General features: G+C 39.9%; 1 protein-coding gene across 4 annotated transcripts; it reads left to right on the top strand.

Moving 5' to 3' along the window:
• The first annotated feature begins 326 nt into the window (after positions 1–326).
• Positions 327–13,452, top strand: ulk1a (unc-51 like autophagy activating kinase 1a). Of its 4 annotated transcripts, none has more exons than XM_075468468.1 (27): positions 327–849; positions 954–1,046; positions 1,137–1,178; positions 2,384–2,416; positions 2,527–2,563; positions 3,482–3,655; positions 3,764–3,837; positions 3,933–4,034; positions 4,987–5,045; positions 6,213–6,295; positions 6,413–6,463; positions 6,569–6,657; positions 6,803–6,959; positions 7,068–7,128; positions 7,236–7,322; positions 7,506–7,631; positions 7,724–7,860; positions 8,591–8,670; positions 9,448–9,575; positions 9,721–9,836; positions 10,387–10,512; positions 10,704–10,849; positions 10,970–11,145; positions 11,256–11,374; positions 11,892–12,049; positions 12,160–12,295; positions 12,412–13,452. In XM_075468468.1, the coding sequence occupies exons 1-27, from the start codon at positions 760–762 to the stop codon at positions 12,465–12,467; spliced, it is 2,736 nt and encodes a 911-aa protein (XP_075324583.1). In that variant the 5' UTR covers positions 327–759; the 3' UTR covers positions 12,468–13,452. The 4 variants fall into 4 exon arrangements, with proteins under 4 accessions (XP_075324583.1, XP_075324582.1, XP_075324581.1 ...); XM_075468467.1 differs by having other exon boundaries at positions 7,233–7,322; positions 9,451–9,575; XM_075468466.1 differs by having other exon boundaries at positions 7,233–7,322.
• The last annotated feature ends 52 nt before the right edge of the window (positions 13,453–13,504 follow it).

Below are 13,504 nucleotides of genomic sequence, written 5' to 3'. Positions count from 1 at the left end.
GAGGTTAAAAAAAGAGAGAGAGAAAGCCTGAGAATTTTATGTTCAAGTTGAGGACATTGAATAAAATGATTTCCATGTAATAACCACTGTGTTGCTCTACTTTTGGAGAATCATCGCACGCGTTGTATGTGTGAGGGGGTACTCGTGGTGTGACAAGAAGGCTCAGGGGGTACTCAGGCCAAAAAAGTTTGGGAACCACTGTCTTAGTAGGGCATTTGACATCAAATCAAAGCCAAATGAAGATATCGAAGCCTAGATTTACGAGGTGATCCTGAAGGCGACATTCACACGCGTCTGTCAGCCTGTTCGTTTGCGCATGCGCGACATGAGATATGAATAACTCATGCGGATGGTTAGAAAGGTGAGGGTATAACAATGTCTGAGCTCAGTGTTTAAAAACAAACTGCCCTTAAAAGCACTTATGCGACTTTCTATCGTCTAACGGATGCAAAGAGACGGAATGGACTAAAGTGAATCGTTGAGTAGATCGCAAATATATTGTGTACTTGCACTGTTGTTTTTAGAACCCACGTTGTTTTTATTTTTGTATGTTGACGATTACTGCGTAATGTTTTCGAGGATGTCTTGCGCCACTGTGAACCTTGTTGAGTGTGAAAGGAGAATTTTTCCACGGGACTAATGGGACTAACCGGCGTTGTGGCGTGGGACTGACCATCTGCTTCAGCTGGAAAGTCAGCCTCCTGAACCTGCTCCGATACTTCAAGTTGACTGCAATTGACTTTTATATTTATAATATCCATGGAGTCTGTTGGAAAGTTTGAGTTCAACAGGAAAGACTTGATTGGCCACGGTGCCTTTGCAGTTGTGTTCAAAGGACGACATAGAGAGGTAACTTTCATATCTAGGCTGAATTTGAAATGTCTCGTCGTTGACATGTGCAAGGCTGGTGTATTTATATCCTGCTTTTTCTTCTTTTATTTCACCTGTTCAAGAAACGTGATTGGGAAGTTGCTGTAAAATGTATTAACAAGAAAAACTTAGCCAAATCAAAGACTTTGCTTGGAAAAGAAATCAAAATATTAAAGGTAATGTATTTTTTTTTTTAAATAATTCACTGTATTTTCTAAGTCAGTCTCCAGCTGTACCTTTAACAGTGTTTCTCTCTCCATCTCTAGGAGCTCAAACATGATAATATTGTTAGACTACTTGACTATCAGGTAAGGATGTTTTTTGTAACTCTCTTCTCACATGAATCTCAGTGCTAGACACGTTGCTGCAAGATGATGCAAATGTTGAATTGTTGATGAAACACTGCACTGCTCATGTTGTACAAATATAGCTTTTGAATGCGGGAGTTTTTTCATGAGCTGTAGCAGGCAGGAACATATGCTCCTAATGCCACATGAACCACCATTAAAAAATAAGAAAAATATTCTTATGACTGAATTTTAGATTGATATGGCTGCTGTGCTACTCTTGATTTCCCATAGGGGTTACTGTCAGAACCAACATATCCTTTTAACTTAATAGGTCAAAGATAGCACAGGACACTAACCATCTGTTTGGATGTAAGTTTGCCCAGTGTGGGTCCTCTTATCACCTTACTTACACCTGCCAGACAGTAGGCACGGCCAGCTGATCTCTTACTATGTCTGCCAGATGGCAGGGTGCAGCAGAACAAACAATGGATTATATAGCACAGAGTCTGACTATTGCCTGTGACAGTAGAGACACGCAGGAATGCAAGGCTGATGACAAAGTTACATGTGTTATCTGTTGACATAACTGTATTCCTTTGCTATCTTCATTCGCCTATTAGTCATAAACCATTTTTATGCAACGGCACATGTGGTAAACACATCTTGAGTGTCACGAAGCTTATTAACTTATTAGCTTTAATTTGGTGACTCAACCCTCTTCCCAATTCATTGTAATCCCCTCAAGTCCGGTGGGGCCAACTCTCTCAACTTCTCACCCTTTTACCTCACCCCTGATCCCCTCACTGCTCTGATAATTTTTTCAATGGCAATGAAGATAGGTGCTGAATTGGGAAATGTTCCTGGATGGTTCTGGGAGCCCAGAGCTGGATAGAGTTTCAGGTCCCTGAGTGTGCTGTTGTCAGGTGGTCCAGAATTTCAAGAGGCCGCTAGGTGGTTGGCCAAAAAAATAGTCAACCAAGTCTTATGCATGAGGTGTTTTCTCTTGTTGTGTAACCATCAGTGCAGCTGTTAGAACACTGATGGTTATTGGTGTAAGTTCCTCGTCTCGCTACATGAATTAAATGAATTAAATATGTTACTTACATATTTACACATTTATCTACTCGTTCTTCAAATCAGTTATGACATCATTGAGACTCACCACTGCTGTGTTTCAGTAGATAACCATCTTGATCATTTGCATTTTATGTTTTTGTCAACAGGAAATGGGAGGATGTGTGTATCTTGTCATGGAGGTGAGTTGTATTAAAGATGGCTTGGATGGGCCTGTTTTTGTGTGAAAATGCAAATCACATCTTCCAATAAGACAGCAAGGTTAAGGATCCTGTCTCACCTGTCTTTTCAGTACTGCAATGGAGGTGACCTGGCAGAGTATCTTCACTGTAAGTGTGCGACGAAACAGAGCCTAAAGCTCACATCACACGCTGTGTAGATTTCCCTTTCACACTTTGTCTTCAAGCTCAAAGCCAAACGTGGCCATTTGCATCATGCTGTCCTCAATGTTGCAAGAAAGACTTAGCATTACAGTTTATTCCATTTTGGGGCAACGATAGGAATTTGGCAGGAGACTGCAACCATAGGTCAGGTTTCAAGTTTACGCAGGCCTGTGGGTGACTAATCACTAACACTCCCAAGTACTTAACCCAGATAAAATTAAACCTCTTGAGCAGACTTGTGGTCGGGTTTCTCCTCAGTTCTTTTCCACTCAATTATGTGGAAATTAGCACAAAATCAGTGCATCATAATAAATCCCAGCTTGTATTTTTTACACAGTTGGTTTTCTGCATGTCTTGTGATCCTATTTTACCACGTTTAAATTCTTACAAGCTTTTTTCGCTGCAAAATTTTCCCTGCCTCAGGTTTCAAACCATTTTTTAAAATGTGTTTGGAGCATTGAGTTCATTTTCACTCAGGCTAGATTTACGTCTTGGTGTTGATGTGTGTATTTAATGCTGATGTGGAGCAGTGGTCTAATTCTGCCACCTTGCCAGAGCTTCTTATGTTGTAAAAGAAGCCCATGTACCTATTTGCAGCACAACGCTCTGTCACATTTGGCAAGGTTGACAAAACACCCACATGACCTTGCCCATCTGCCATTCACTTATCCCCTGTGCTTCGGTGGAATAACATGGCAGCTAGAAATACTGATCCACTGGGAGGGGTGGTGGGTGCTGGCATGTCACCCGGTCTTGATTTGGGTCTCCAAACAAAGTAAATGTATTTTCATGTGGTACTATTATTTTACATGCTATCGTGGTTGCTTTCTTATGTTTAAACCTACATATTTCATTCCTCCACAGCAAAGGGCACACTCAGCGAGGACACCATCCGTGTATTCCTGCAGCAGATTGCTCAGGCCATGAAAGTCCTTCAGAGCAAAGGAATCCTCCATAGAGACCTCAAACCTCAAAATATTTTACTTTGCCACTCAGAGGGGCGTAGGTCCAATTCCAGCAGTACCAGCATTAAGATAGGTAATTTGCTTCAGCCTGCAGAGCATTAAATGACTTAATCTACATTAATTGAAAATGTATTGCTCAGACAAACTCTATGTCCCACACCTCTTTTCTTTTAACCTCCAGCTGACTTCGGTTTTGCGAGGCATCTGCAGACAAACACTATGGCAGCCACACTGTGTGGCTCTCCCATGTACATGGTCCGTATTACGGCCTCTTGCCCTCTTTTTTTCTGAGCCAACAGATTGTAATGTCACTGTATCTCTAAGCTGTAGTTGTGTTTGTCTGGACACAGGCTCCCGAGGTCATCATGTCCCAGAACTATGATGCCAAGGCCGATTTGTGGAGCATAGGTACTATCGTGTACCAGTGTCTGATTGGAAAGGCACCATTTCATGTGAGTGAACTCCAAAATGAACATGAACACGTAGACACAAGGAAACTGGCATATCTCATTTTAGGTTTTTGGCAACATCCATTTAGTTTGCTGACAAATACTTTATAATACGCTCCACATAATCTCAAATACTCAAGAATTTGTTTTGCTCAAGTTTTTAGAAAGGACAAACTTATCTCTGTTAAAACTGAACTTTATGCTTCTCTTTAATAACACCATGTTCCACAACACGACCATAAAAAAACACCTGCCTGCTGAATGATGATGCTTTTCCTGAGTGTTGTTAGTCAGAAAATGTTGGAACAGCTTGACTGCTTGTTAGGACAGAGCCTTGTTTACGGAGGGTAGCATGCGGAAATGGCCAAGAGCCACTTCTGCGAACCCACAGTAAACACTGTTTCACAACCCTAGCTATTACTTTCTACGGTTCACATGACTGTTCCAGTGATACTTTTGGACTGTTGTGTGCTGACAGCCTCAGTTATAACTTATAAACAAAAACATGCTGAAGTTTTACCCCCTTCTTTAGTGCTTTCTTGAATTCTGAATCCCTCCTTTTATCACAGTGTCTTTGTAGTTAAAAAAGGAGATGCATCCTGTCGCTTGAACCTTCTTTTCTTTTTTATTGTTGTTGCTTTTCTTTTTTCTTGGATACTTGTACTCTGAAAAAATGTCCTATATTTCTGGCAGGCAGGACAATGGATTATGATATGTCCAAGGACTAGTGTGCAGTTAGCTGATGAGGATTATGTTTATTTAGCTGGTTTAGTTAGTAGACACTCCACTTTGCCCTTGTTTGGATCACCAAACACCCACATATTGTCTTTGTTTGTAGTATGTATTTTTGTGCTTTCATTCTTGTAATAATATACGCAAAAACATTTATTCAAAATTGTTTGTGTGTAATTTTCAAGTGTAACTGTTTTTTTTTTGCACGTTTGTGTGTGTATAGGCAAGCACACCACAGGAGCTCCGTCTCTTCTATGAAAGCAACTCAACCCTGTTACCCAGGTTGGTACATCTCTGTGAGACCTCCCCACATATACACAAATACTGTACAATGTACACACGCCATGCACAGCAGAAGATGAGAGCAGGGGGCGTGAAAAGGCAGTACTGGGAAATCTGTCATGTTTGCCCTCGGTTTGGCAATGAACGACTGACGTCTGTGGACATGTGACCGAGGTTTAAACACGTGGAGGCTTCAAACACATGCTTCCACAGATATAATAAGCAGTCAGGAAATAAGTGCCACGCCACCGCTAAAAATAGTCCTGATGTGGAAGAAACTGATACAGACTCATGATGGGACTGATCAGATCTCAAACTTTCTCCATCGGCCAGTCTCATGCAATCAATAGTGGAATTGCACAAATGTATAAGGTTACATGTGCTGTTGTGTCCTGTCAGTGATTAAATAAAAAATTTGGTGAAATATTATCAGTACATGCAGATATCTCAACAATCATTTTGAAAACTGAATCTGTAATGTTCAGAAGCTTGGAGCTGGAAATCATTCAAAGGGATTTTTGGTTTGTTTTCCTACTTGGTTCACAAAGTACTTTGCCAACCTCTTGGCCACGCTTATCTTGTCCAATGATACAGCTGAATGATAAGATTGGCCATGTTTCTGTGTGAGGAGCATTAGTTTGTTTTTTCTTTCACTCTATATTTAACCTGCTCCTAGGTGCCAGCTTGTGGCCTGTGCAGCTATCTTTTTCCACATGACCCACATAACTCAACACAGACGTAAACACGCGCTGCCTGACTGACTGTGACATGTTGCCTGGAGCTTTTGTACTAAAGCCATAAATTAGATTAAAAATTCACATATTTTACAGCTCGCTGTGTGCTTATGAAATGTACGTGTCCTATTAGCATTCTAGGTAATCATGTTAGCTACACTTATAGTGCACTGGATAAAGCATCTGCCAAAGATGAAACATTGAATTATTTCACTATCCTGCCAAATTGCATTATTTATTGTATTCTGTATGATTTATGCATGTAGCAATATGTTATCTTTCAAACTGTAGCAAAATGAATCAATAAAGTAGCTTTTTTTAAACCCACTAAGACCTGATTTAGCTGTATGCCTGTGCCTATGTCTGGAGGATGCCTTAATGGATTGAAGTTTAAAAATCAGCTAAATTTGAATACGTTTTTGTACTTTTCCAGCATCCCAAAGGAGACGTCTGCGAGCCTAAGACACCTGCTCCTGGGGCTGCTGCAGAGAAATCACAAAGATCGGATCAGCTTTGGTAAGCGTGCGCCTTTGATAAGCAGAATCCCTTTTCACGATTTGATTCTGAGACATTTTCTTAGATACTTTGCTTGCAAAGGTATCTATTCTCACATGTACATATTTACAATTGCAGATGAATTCTTTCACCATCCTTTCTTGGAGACAAGCTTGTCCTCAAAAAAATGTATGTATTTTGTCTTGTATGAATCAGTGTAATTTACTGTAGCGTCAATAAAGGCGCTGCAACACAAGTTCCTAACGCAACTATATGTGTGCTTTTTTTCGACAGGCTCACCTGCTCCACTGCTCTTATACCCAAGCGCTGGCTCAGGAAGTTCCTCCAGCAACTCCTGCACATCCCAGCTGGCCTCACCTCAAGTACGCTCTCTTGTGAACAGAAATCACAAAAATCACAAAAATTAGAGATGTGAAATTGGCTTCAAAAAGAAATTCACGTGTGGTGTTTGTGTCACTGTAATCTCTCATTGCTAAATTAAATTTTTTTCATCTGACACTCGCTCAGCATTCCGACGGAGAGATGCATCAGCTTCAGCCTAAAGTGCTACACTCACCTACACAAGACACTGCCGGCGTTCTGCGGAGAGAAAAACCCGGTCAAGATGGTAGAAACACATCATCATACACAGTAGATTATGTGATGGTGCCGGCCCAGTTTGCCAGTAAGACTTCTGAGCCTCCCTTTGTAGATGCCTGGATTATTTAATTATTCAGGATTTTCTTCACATCAGCACAATAGGTCTTAATTTGTCTCTTTTGCTGCTTTGTAGGTGAGCACTCATGTGAGGTGCAGGCCGGGTCACATAATGATAGTTGCCTGATATACAGTGGGTGAGTTGGCGCCCCTTCGGGTGCACAGTCTCTCAGAATGTTTTAAATAAATGTCAGACAACTTTAAGTTTTGCAGAAAGAGCTTACAAATATATATATTTTAGTAGCTCACAGCTGTTGGAGAGAGGTTCTGGAGCCACAGGAAGGACACCGCCACCCCCAACCTTGCTACATTCTCCCCCAAAGCATTTTAGGTAAGAAAAAGCAATGCAATTTAAAGCCCTATCTAGTGCATATTCATTTTAGTTTTAGTGAACATGAAATACTCACTTTTGTCACTGCTATTTCTATTGATTTATCAAACCAACACAATCTCCTCTAACTACCTACCCATTCCACTGTTTCTAATATTTCTGCTTCACCTTTTAACTACGCAGCAGTCCCCCTGAAATAGATGGTCGTATTTGCAGTCCATCTGTGCCCATTCCTGTCCCGACTCAGATCCAAAACTACCAGCGACTCGAACAGAACCTACACCCTGTCGGCTTGCATGGCTACACAAGGCATGTACTGCCATCTTACCTCTGCGGCCACCTCAACGCTTTGTCTCGGTGTTCCTGTCTTCCTTTGTCTAACAATGTCTCATGTCATTCAGGGCCATGCTATGCTGTGCTGGCAGCAACACTGCGACCCTCCAACAATGCGGAGGGTGCAGAGCTCCAGGTCCAGACATCGCCTGTAACTTCTCAAATCTGGGAAATGGAGGCCAACCGCAACAGTCCTCTCCATTAGGTAGTCACCTCAACTGGCTTTTTCCATCATCATTCTAGGCGTACTGGACGTATTGGCTCTTTTCAGACATGATATACACTATGTTACGTTGTTTGTTCTATCAAGCACTAAATTGACAGCCTTGTTATATTAGACTTTGACCCAGTCCTAGTTCTGCACTTGGTCCAAGCGCACGGCTCCAGCCCTCAACTTTGCAAATGTAAATTGCCCTTTTTCCCTTAGGGATCAAATTGTAGTTGTTATATAGCCATCCAAATGACTCGAAAAGCCCTGGTTGAACGGTAAAATGTTTATTTAATTTAATTTCTTTTCGCACACATGCTATTTTTTTTAAGTGTTTTGCTCTATATTTAGTTTTTTTTCCAAATGTTAAGAGCAGACATGAACAAGGATGGGAGGACTGCTGGTCAGTTTATTGACATGATAAGAATGAAAACAAGCATATTGATTTTAAAGAGCTGTTTTACAGTACCTCTCTTACAGTCCTCACAAATATCTCACTGTGAAGATATTCAGAACAAATATGTAATTTTGAGTGGATTTCAATACAAAACAATTTGTTACGAAGTGCTGTTACTTAATTTCCCCTCTGTGCATCTACGTCTTTTCACAGCATTTAGAGTACATGCCTGATCTGGTCATGTCTGAGTTATAGGAGAAAATAAACAGTTGACTTCATACGCATTATGTACTGATAATAGATTAACCTTTGTAATACTCTGTGCTTTAGTTGGACTGACCCCAAAGACCACAGAACAGACACTCCCACTCAGCACGAGAACTGGACTGCTCACTGTCTCTCCTGCACAGGTCAGCTTCTTTATCATGAAAGTAGGACATCCAAGGATGATTGTTTTGTCATTACATACTTATGTGACAGTCTGTCATTAATGTTACACACACTATGTTTTTCCATAACATGGTACGGAACAATACGGTATGGCACAGTGCGGTTTGAATAGGCACAGTCCTTCCATGCTTCATTTTCCAATGCAAACAGTAGCCCCTCAATGTGGGCAGGATCAGCTGCTTATCATTTTGAGTGGATTGATGTGCTCAAAAACTTACTTGTGTTTTAATTAATCACGCACAAAAAATGTTACCCGTGCATCAAATTAGATTTTCGTGATTTATATTGTAAGTTGTGACTTACAGACTTTTAAATGACTTCATAGAACAAGAAAGTGTGTACACGCACATTGTTTTTTAAGCCTGCAAAAGGTTCTCTTTGACCAATCAGCGATCTGCATTGCTTCCACGTTAACGTATAGCATCAGCCTGGCTTTCTTAAAACCTCGGCTGAGTTAGTACCAAGAATCAATTAGTATCAGTTACATGGTGCTACCTATAATGGAAGGCCACAAAAAAAGTGAGGCTTATTCTACCACAATATACTGTGTAAAAATGCCAATTGTTTGACAGTGTACACAACATATTGTTTGGATTTGTGTTTTCTTAAAACTTTTCCAAATGATAAGTCACTTATACTTTACACTTTCTACCTGGCCAGGAAGTTGTAACCGATTCTCAACACCCAGCCTACAAACTTTGATAGAGAAAAGTTCATAACATAAATTTTGTTTACAGCAGCAGATTCAGCCTAGAAAGCCAAACCGAACCCAGACTGTCCCAAACCTGCAATCCCTTGACTCATCTCCTCCCCCCCAGACACACCTCAACCGGAAGTCAGCCAATAAAAAGGGCCCTTTTAAAAGGTCAGACCCCTATATGAGTATATCATGGTAAAAAAAGATAATAATTGTATTTTATGTTGTGTATTTATATGAAAACGTGCCTTTTAGCAGTTAAGAGTTGTTGCACAATAATAAAAATGGGATTGTGGCTGCATTGTATGTTCAGATCGCTCAGCACTGACAGGCTATCTGACATGCTACTCAAGGCAGCCTTTGGAACAAATCTTTTTGAAGATGGAAATGATGAGAACTTCAGCTGTGAGAAAAGCATGGATACAACAGGTACCAGTATGACATACTTCTAGTATTTCAAGTCAGGTTTCTCTTCACACTCTTTGTCTTTTTCATTAGCATCAAGACTAAAGTGTTAGGTAATAAGTCAAGTCAACTCGGCTTTATTGATACAGCACTTTTAAGCACAAGGGTTGCCCACATGCTGTACAGAGTGAAGAACAAAAATGATAACTGAAAACAACTAGCAGGACTGACATTACCTCAAAGACAAAAGAAAAGAAAATTAAAAAGTATACAGAAATTTCTTTACCTTAAAGGAGTATAATGAAATATTGCAGCTCAGAAAAAATTGCTGCATTTACAGTACTTCAAGGCAATTTGCAAAATACTGATAAAAAGAAGTTAAAAATGTAACAAAGTTATGACCATGAAATCAAGAGGATGTGATGCATGTTTGTAACATGTGGCAGTTTACAAAATTCATGCTTTGAGATATCCTCTACAATGACCGGGACAGTGCAATTTAGTAGCCATGAGTTTTGTTCTCCAAGAGCAGCCATCTGATATCTGATTTAATTATTCCTATTTGTCTCTACAGCTCCATCTGCTGGGTGTCAGAAAGTTTTTCACCTTTCAGACAGCCCACCGCCTGCTGTCTTCACCATGGGTTCTCCATTCCAAGGAAACACCCCTCCTGATGGCATGGTATCGAGGATGTTCTTAGGTAGGTATTTTAACTATCCTGATGATTAACTTACTTGTTGATCACAGCTTGTGTTATAGGATGTCTTTAAATTAAATATATTTCTGAGTCATCTTGTGAGACTTTTTTTTTTTTCACTTGTGTCTTTAGTACACATTCACTCTATCAGTTATTCAAGGATAAGCTGAATTTGCCTTTTGTTTTGTTTGTAGGGTCTCCAAGCTACTTTAACTCAGCCTGGCAACTTAACAGTCGCCTCTTCCAGCGAGGAAGCCGAAGAAACAGCGAGACTGAACCCATGGATGCTGTTCCACTGATTTTTCACCCTCCAGTGCTTCCTGAAGACACACTGATGGAGGTAGAGAGAAATACAATTTACACCCTCCAAACTGCATTTACAGAAGAACTTGAAATTACAAATTTACATTCCAAATGACCAGTTTCATCATTCACAGTATTGGATGTTTTCTTTTCACAGCAGGCTCACACTGATGCTCTCAGTGACTTACGCTTCACCTTGGCTTTTGTCCACTGTGTTATGGAGCTGGCTTCCTCAAAGGAACCAGGGCTGGATACCATCAGCAGTCCTGATATTTCCTTTCTCGAGCAGAGCTTGGTCACAGATCAGATCAGCCTTCTGAGTAGAGAGTGGAGGTGAGAGGCACAGAGGTTTTTCTGTTTCCTTAAAGTTTTTAAAATTTTTAGTAGCTCATTTTGCCAACAAAACATCTTGGTAATAACTTCTCTCTTGTATGATGTTCCAGCTATGCAGAGCAGTTGATGTTGTACATGAAAGCTGAGGAGTTTCTCTCATCAGCACTGCACGCTGCAAAAGAAAATATTAAGCAAGGCCAACTCCTACCCTCTTCTATAGTCAAACAAGGTGGGACTATGATTATGGTTTAATATATTAAGCATTCACCTTTTGTTCACTGTCACTGTTTTTAGTTTGAAATCTTAAAGAACAAGAGCATTTGGGTGTTGCAGCTGAAAGTACAAAGTACTAAGCTTTGTATCTTTACTTGAACTCTCCAGACAAAGGTGGCTGAATCTACTTTCAATGTATATCACTGAAAAGGTCATTCCCTCTTATTTTAAAGAATGCACTATATGATGCCTGGTCCTTAGCTATGATAATTCAATCCCTTTTCATTTTGACTCTGAACTCCATACATGCTAACACAAGAACATGCATATAGGGCAAGAGCACATATGATACTATTCTTAAGAATGAAAATTTGCTGACATGTTACTTGTTAACTGCAGAAAAGTCCATCAACAAGAGAAACCATGCAAGAATTTCATTAAACACCTGTTGGTCAATCAGAACCAAACTTGTAGGCTTCAGATTGTATGTGTAATGCTAATTAAAAAGCGGCTATTGTGTTACTTTTTTCCAGTGATCAGGAAGCTAAACGAAATTTACAAGAACTGTGTGACTTACTGTCGCTCCCTGAACGATCGGCTGCAGACCTTCTTGCTTGACAAGCAGAAACTTATGGACCGCTTCAATGGCCTCACAGCAGAGAAGCTCATCTACAGCCACACTGTGCAAATGGTGAGCTCACTTCACAGCAGAGGATTTTGATACTCGCCAGTTCCATCCTGTATGTATTGATTATGGATCTTTATGCCAGCCGTTTAAATGTGTGTTTTTACTGCATGCAGGTACAGTCTGCTGCTTTGGATGAGATGTTCCACTATGGTGCCGCATCAGTCCAGCGTTACAATAAAGCCCTTCTGCTGTTGGAGGGTCTGTCCCGAACCCTCACAGAACAAAAGGACATCGACAGCATAGATAAATGTAAGTGGAGGCACTAACATACATGCCACAAAATAATAGCTGCAGTAAAAATCTTGAAAAAAAAACATTGATAAATGTATTTCCCATCTGATCAATGAATCATTCAATATTTTCAGGTAAGCAGTGTATTGAGCGACGCCTCTCAGCTTTGCAGACACAACAGTATCAGTGAGCTCCACAACTGTGTCCATAGCAACTGCATTATCTTGCGTCATCAATCAACCCTGAATGTAAATGCATCCACCAACAGACAAGCACTTTGATCTCACCTTGGAGAAATGACCACTGGAGCATCAACTCTTATCATATCACTGAAATCTGTAATCGTGCACAGAAAAAAAACAGGGGTTCTGTTCTGTGCATGTTCTTGAGAAAAGACTGTTTATGATTGTCGGAATACTTTGATCAGGTACATTTTTCTCAGTATTTGTCTTGTTACAGACTTTATGTGTTAGTGTGTTTTTTGTGTTTTTCATTTTGAATGAACATGTGAATCAATAAGTGATTTTGAAAATGTGTTATACTTGAAAAGAGACATTAGGTTGTTTTCTGTGTTTGAGGCCTTTGTGTTATGTGTTCATGAATGTTCACCAGTCAACAGGAGTGTGATGACCAAATTTTGCCAAGTAGTAGCATTATTACTACACCTGTGCCTTTTTTTGTACATTTTTTGTTGTAGTAGAGAAGTCAATGGAAAGGTAATGAAAGCATGCATTTACCTGATACATAAACTGTGCTTTATGACAGCCAGTCTTAAAGTCTTACAGACATATAATATGGAGTGCAATATATTTTTCTCAACATTTGGACGTGGTTTTGTTTAACAACAACAAATCCAGCAACCTCTCAGTTGGTGATTCACAAGAGTCATGAGGTAGTGCATGCCGCATTGCCTTTATGTGCTATTTGTTTGCACTTTCCTTTTAATTTTCTTGGTTTAATGCAACTTTTAATTGGTGAATGAAGTTGTTAATGATTTTTGCCTAATAGGAAACTAAGTTATTACAGTTACACATTGGATATTTTGTGAAAATTTAATTTAATGGAGGCATGTTAGAATTTATACAATTCCTTTTTGTAATTTAAAGACTGCCAGTCATATTTGCCATGATTATTATGTTGTGTGTGGTCGAAATAAATTTTATTTAATATCAGAACTGTGGAGTTCTTCAAATGATTTCATTGTGATTAATCAATTCAAACTATTTG

The sequence above is a fragment of the Odontesthes bonariensis genome, chromosome 6 (assembly GCF_027942865.1).
Source record: "Odontesthes bonariensis isolate fOdoBon6 chromosome 6, fOdoBon6.hap1, whole genome shotgun sequence".
Lineage (NCBI taxonomy): Eukaryota > Metazoa > Chordata > Actinopteri > Atheriniformes > Atherinopsidae > Odontesthes > Odontesthes bonariensis.
The sequence above is the reverse complement of the archived record's forward strand: the minus strand, read 5'-3'. Positions and strand labels throughout refer to the sequence as shown.

Coding starts and splice junctions, on each gene's coding strand:
- ulk1a (XM_075468466.1), top strand. CDS start 760: ATGGAGTCTGTTGGAAAGTTTGAGTTCAACAGGAAAGACTTGATTGGC. Junction 7,129..7,232: donor AGTTGCCTGATATACAGTGG/GTGAGTTGGCGC, acceptor TATATATTTTAG/TAGCTCACAGCTGTTGGAGA. Junction 12,050..12,159: donor ACAGCCACACTGTGCAAATG/GTGAGCTCACTT, acceptor TACTGCATGCAG/GTACAGTCTGCTGCTTTGGA.